The following is a 6670-nucleotide window of genomic DNA, read 5'->3' as shown; positions in this document are numbered from 1 at the left end:
TAGAGGAGAAGGTGTAAATATGGGCACCCCTCCCTAGTGACTATGGGAGGTACTGAAGACTGGCGGCGAGGACTGTAGATGGCGCCATTTGCTAATATAAGATAGTAGAGAACAGTTTGAACCATTCTTTCAAGTAGTGTGGATGAAGCGTGAGTTATTTGTGCAAATTGGTGTTTATTCTGGATTGCAAACTTTTGAGAGGCATGTGAAATCGTTTTCTTTTCATGTACTTATGTTTAGTTAAAAATAATTTCACAGTGATATCCGGAAAGCGGGGCTCTTAAGCAACTTTTTGAAGCACACCCTTAGTCATGCATGCTTTTAGGTTACATGTGATAGTGGCCATCTTTTTTAAGTGGGATTGGTGTAAATATGGGCCCCCATTTAAAGGGTTCTCATAATTACACCACCTTTTTTTAAACAACAAAAAAATTTCAGTAAATTTTTACGCGAAACAGCAAGACCCAGAACAAACATGACCCAAGTTCTAATGAGAGGATGTCCTGATGGTGCAATTAGTAGAGTCCATCATTCAGGATGGGTCCAAAACAATTTGTTTTCCGAATGGTTCACTCACTTCATTCATTCCTACTGAACAAAGGACTGTTCTACTCATCTTAGATGGTCGAAATCCAGACGTCATTGACTTGGCCAGAGATAACCACGTGAAAATCCTTCAGAAAAGAACCACTATTCGTGGACGCAAAGCAGCAAGGTCCAGACTCATCACCATACAAGGATCAGTTGACCAAGTCGCTTGACAAAAGTGCTCTCAAGAAGATGTCCTTGAGTTTTCCCGGGGTAAGAGACCGGCTAGGGGGCAAGGGTGGGAAGAAGAAAGGCCTTCAAAAAAGGAAATGCAACGATACGATTCATCGTCGGACTGTTCTCTGAAGACACTCGGGAAGAGGTGTGGGTGAAATGTGGCGAAATGTCGGCACACTTAGATTGTGCCGGGGCTGAAAGAACCAGTTATGTTTGCGATTTCTGCAAATAATTTTTTTTCCTGTAATAAATAAATTCTCTACCATTTTGTAATGTTTTATCATGTTTTTAAACTATTTTTGGTAACTTTTTTGAAGAGGGCCCATATTTGCACCCCATTTTTTCTGGTGCTTTTTTGAAAGATTTTTGAAAATCTTCGTTTTTCAAATGAAATAATTGATGTTAGCCATTGTCTTGCCTTCTAGCATTTAGGAAACTTGTTATAGTTGTTAATGAAAGACAAAAATCTAGAATTTTTCAAATTGAAAGTAACTTTATCAAAAAAACAAAAGAGGGTGCCCATATTTACACCTTTTCCTCTCTATATATAGTTGAAAAAGCATAGTTAATTTGTAAGCAATAATAGGTCTTCTTAAATAATTTTGTCCAACAAATACAAGGTAGTGATATGTGCAATTTGTGTTGCAGGTGTACAATATGATAAGAGCTCAGCTGGATGGCAAGCATTGGCTAGGGTTGCCTGTCTCTGCAGTAAAGCTGAATTCAAAGGTGGACAAGAAAATATTCCAGTACTTAAACGGTAAAATTTTCTCTGACTTAGATTTTCTTTCTTCATAAGTATAAGAAAAAAAGTTTTTTACGTCATTTTATGATTTAAAAGTTGAATGCAAGTTTTTAATCATTGTTTTGTAGAGATTGCATTGGAGATGCATCGGAATCTGCTATTTTAAAATGTATGGAATTGGCCATTGGAAGCGTATCTACATACAGACAAAAGAACACTAAAGTGTGTGAAATTCCGTTTAATTCTTCAAACAAATATCATGTAAGTAATCCTCCTTTACTCTACTTTAATATAAACTCTTTCAAGAATTAATAGTTGAATTGTTGATTATACTAACCATAATAAACGGAATTCAACTTCTTCAGATGCTTTAGCTCAATTTTTACTTTTGACAACTGTAACGGGTGCTGTCATTCTGTCTGGGTGGCTCTTCATTGATTGCGTTGGGGAATAAAGAATTTATAACGAACCATGATAAAATATTATTTAAAAAAAATACTTTTTTATGAGTAAATTGCAAAAGTAAGGCAAAAATATTCATTGCCGAAAGTTCATAGAGCAACAGCTTTCTTGTCATTCCCCCCAAAGCTTTCTCTCCACTTTTGACATCCAAATGTTCTAAAAAAATCACATTAATGTTCCCTTTAAATGTTGTAAAATCTAAACAATGGAAGTTTAAAAAATCTAATGAAAAATATTTAAGCCCAAAAGGAAAATGTTGAACCCAAACTCACGAGCATTCACACCATTCGTAAATTCTTTTCGCTTCCAAAAACTCCGATTTCTGTGTACTTTGGATTCTGTCAGTAGATTCCAGGTCCAGATTTCATTCCAGGCAAGTCCAGAATTCCATTAAAACTGTAATCATTTTTTATTATTAATAATTCTATGATACTTTTTGTAAAAGATAGCACGGATTAAATTTCTACCTAACGTGCTTAACCTTAGCTTTTAGATTGTTTTAGAAATCTATTTGTATAATGTTGTAACGAAATAAAATAGAACTATACGCAGTCGAGGATGAATAGGGAGATTTCGCAAATTTACGTTCGCTTCCGTACGATCCCGTGCATAAAGATTTCAAAAAATTGCGTATGCGCACTTCTAGTGTGCATGCATCAGTTCTGGTGAAATGCTCATGCACTCGTGGAAGAAATATCAAACTTACGTGAGTGAAAATAAGAGATTTTGCAAAAATCCATGAGTTCAAAACACTCGCTAACAATGGACGTAGACTATCTCTTCAAAGCTGTGACATACGATTTAAAATGCTTTATTCTACGTAAAACTGCAGTTCTGTTGGCAGAAAAAATTGGTATTATATAGATTTTGATGAATTCAGCGCTAAAGAATGTAGCTTATTATCGGTAGTAGTAGTAGTATTTAAAAAATACTATTGAAATTTTATTGATTATTTAACTTCTCTTAACTAAATTATAGAGTTAAAATAAATATAATTTTGAAACGGAACAGCGATCGAGTTTCATATGGAACTAGCGCAATTACTGCAATTAAACAATCATAATGTTAATTTATTATTAATAATAACCGGTAGTTATTAATAATAACCAAAGAAGCCGGTGAAAGTGATTAATTTAAGCGAATTTCTTTAAATTAATCGGTTATTATTAATAGTAACCAATGAAGTTAGGTAGACGTAATTCTTTCGCATTTTTTAATGTGTTGGCAATTGGTAAATGGTTGGCAACAGCATGACAAAATGAGCTCATTGTTTATTTTAGAACTAGGGGGCAAAGACCCCTGTTCGCTACCGCTCACCAACCCCAATGATTGATTCGCAATAATTGCTTTTTCTTGGCAGAAAACAGTTTTCCCACTAAAGTTAAAAATATTCACTTAACATGTATGTACTAAAAGGAATTCTGTTTACTTACGCTTTTGCGCCTCTACTTCCCACGTCTAAATATTACTATCTATTAGTATTATAAACATATAGATCTCTTGGTGAACAGAAGTGATTCTTTTAATCATCAATTTTTTAAATAACATTTATATTCTTAATACATTATATTGTTCAAACAAATTTGAGGAGTTCTCAACCATAATTTAAAATTTTCGCTAATAATAGCAGTACTGAAAAATAACTTTAAGTTAGGGATACAAAAATATTTAAAGGAAAACAATACCTCTACGACTTTTGTTAATTTTATGCTGATGACAGCCTAAACAATAAGGAAATGAATGGGGGAAAACTGGATCCTACCACGTGATTTTCTGGCCAATAAAAATGAGCCGACAACAATGGAAAACTGCGACACCATCATTAGAATTTTATATATAGTAAGATATGGACTCCCGATCCTTTTCTGTCATTTTTTTTTTTGCATTTACATTAGAGTTTTTCGCAAAATAAGGTAGTTATTTTAACAAATTTTGCAACGACACGATCACTATTTAGAAGTCATGAAATCACGTTTTAGCAACTATTTAGACATGCTCAACGTAAAAGAAGGTAAAAATGAAAATTTGTGTAAACTTGGCTCTCGTAAGGATTCTAATTTAGATGGTCAAGGATTTCAGTATTGCAATTATAGAAGTATATAAGTTTGGTTTGCTACGCCCGGTGGCTAAGCGGTAGCGCTTCGCGCTGTCGGGCCACAGGTCCCTGGTTCGATCCTCGGGCCGGACAAGGGTGACTCAGCCTTTCACCCCTTCAGTGGGTCGATAAATGAGTACCAAGCACGCTTGGGAACTAAACACTGGGGGTTCCGCGTTCGGCTGACCACCTGACCGGAACATCTGCTCCTGCACCTCAGAGCCCAAGGTCAAGAAAACTGAGATGGGCACAGTTGGCATTGGCCCGCAAGGGCTGTCGCGCCGCTGAGTTTAGTTTAGTGCAACTGCCTGGAAACAATTGCCCGGTATACCCTACACGGATGTTATTATTTTCAAAATTAAGTGCCACTGTCCGGTATAGGCTGTTCCTGGTATAACCAAACCATAAGCTGTTTCAGCAAACTCATCAAATGCAGTTTAAAATTTCCTCCCGCATTGTAATTCACACCGAACGCAATACAAGTTCGTTTGCGTCCCGCAGTGAACTGATCGCTAAGACACGGTTCCCAGCAGATCACCGAAGTCAAGCGTCACTGACTGCGGTCAGTGTGCGAATGGGTGACCACTTGGATCAGTCTGCGTAGGGACCGATGGTGTGCGGTATTGGTCCTCGTTAGACTGTTCTACCGTAAAGTGCTTAACTTAGCGTGCAGGTGGCTTCGCGGAGGTTTCACGTCGGGCTACCGAATCGGGGGTGCCATCCCCTCTGCAGAGGATCAAAATTGTGATGGCATGTCTTTGGATCATCCGCAGGGATGTTTCCCAGACAGTCGCCAATAGCCCATTCTGTAGCTCTAGTGCGACGTAAATGAACTACAACAACAACAAGTTCGTTCACGTTTTTATTTCTCACTTTGACCAAAAGAAGCCGTTATTATTTGACAATTTGTGTTAATAATAACCGGATTTATCACTTTGACAGAGATGCCAACTTGCTCCGGGAAGCAAATAAATATTTTTGAGTGATAATTTATTAATGTGTGTTTCTTGATGCAATAAAGTCATTTAATTAGATTTTTATCCACCACTATTTTGAAATAATTCGAAGGCATATATAATTCGCCATTTTGTTATAGTTATTTTTTAGATAATAATGGCGGGTCTGGAGCAATTGGCATCTCTGCTTTAACCGTAACATATATACAAAGAGGCACATTCATGTCTCAATGCTATATAAACCGTCTTATCACATTTATCAAACTTCATTGGTCATTATTATTAATAGCCGGTTATTATAAATAATTACCGGTAATTATTAATTACCGGTCATTATTAACTAAACGAAGCAGGTATTATTAATAATGACCGGTAATTATTAATAATAACCCGATTTATCACTTTTACCGTAACATATGTAAAAGACAGACCTTTCCAATAATAGTTCTTCTCTCTCTTTCTAACTGACAGGTGACTATTCACGATTTGGAAGATGGTTCTGGTTACTTGTTGTGCATGAAGGGGGCACCGGAAAGAATTTTGGATCGTTGTTCCACCATCTTCATCCACGGAAAGGAGAAAGTTCTGGACGAGGACATGAAGGAAGCATTCAACGATGCCTACTTGGAGCTTGGAGGAATGGGAGAAAGAGTCATTGGTAAAAAAAAAACTATCTACTCTCTCTGTAAAACTGAAACGTCAATGGGATACCTGAAAGTGACGTAGTCTGGGTATCTCGATCCTGATTGGTTGTTGAAACGTGACATTTGTTTACGTTAATAGCTGTTCGTTCTATTCTATTTTGAGTAAGCCAAGTCCATCAAGTATCAATTCTCTTAAGTGGCACATTCTTAATTTTTTCGCATAAATTCTTTCTCAAAGATTTCAATTCCTTCTTTATGCATTTACACAAATGTTTAAGACAAAGACTAGCACGAAGCCACGTGGAACATAAACAAACTAATTATGCATCGAAGTTGCCAGGTACACAAAACAAAAATATGTCACTGTTACAATAAAATACAAAAACTTTTAATAAATCTAAGTTAAGTAAAAAACGTAGAAGAAAAAGAATTATATTTCAACTAATTCGATATGGGAAACGCGTCTATGTTTAATTAAATTATAGGTAACTAACATTTTAGCTTATGTAGAAAAACTTAGCGCAACTTTAATTCTCCATTTTGCTGATAACGATTAGCTGGCGCTAGTCATAGGTCACATTTGTATATATGGAAAGCCTTCTTCTTCTTGAAGTGCAAGTACCCCATTCGCGATCGCAACGCTCGAGTACGCCGTCTAGCGGGAGCCTGTAAATATCAGACATTAATTTATCACGTTTTCATTTAGTTCCATCCAAGTCATTGACAGAATCAGACGCCATTTTTTAGCAGCAAATAAGAAACAAAATTTCCCTAAGGAAAAGGCCGAAGAACTTGAAAAAAATCTCCAGAATATTAGTAAATCTTTCAGGAACAGAACACGCCAAACATTTGAAGAAAAATTCGTCAATAATTTTTAATTTCTATTATCAACAAACTTGCAACTGATGACTTCCGATTTCGGATACTGTTACAGATGTGTGTATTAAGGTAAAATGCATTTCTTCTGTCTTCAATTCATTACGAATTAAAGTGAAGTCAACAT

General features: G+C 36.2%; 1 protein-coding gene across 2 annotated transcripts in view; it reads left to right on the top strand.

The window, feature by feature from the left end:
• The window catches only part of LOC107456567 (sodium/potassium-transporting ATPase subunit alpha), a 61204-nt gene that overhangs the window by 26107 nt on the left and 28427 nt on the right, over positions 1 to 6670 (top strand). For both annotated transcript variants that reach the window (XM_043050245.2, XM_043050244.2), the window contains exons 9-11: positions 1414 to 1525; positions 1639 to 1771; positions 5495 to 5681. In XM_043050245.2, the coding sequence (XP_042906179.1) occupies positions 1414 to 1525; positions 1639 to 1771; positions 5495 to 5681 (432 nt within the window). The remainder of the gene's footprint in view (positions 1 to 1413; positions 1526 to 1638; positions 1772 to 5494; positions 5682 to 6670) is intronic.

The sequence above is a fragment of the Parasteatoda tepidariorum genome, chromosome 5 (genome assembly GCF_043381705.1).
Source record: "Parasteatoda tepidariorum isolate YZ-2023 chromosome 5, CAS_Ptep_4.0, whole genome shotgun sequence".
Taxonomy (NCBI): Eukaryota; Metazoa; Arthropoda; class Arachnida; order Araneae; family Theridiidae; genus Parasteatoda; species Parasteatoda tepidariorum.
The sequence above is the reverse complement of the archived record's forward strand: the minus strand, read 5'-3'. Positions and strand labels throughout refer to the sequence as shown.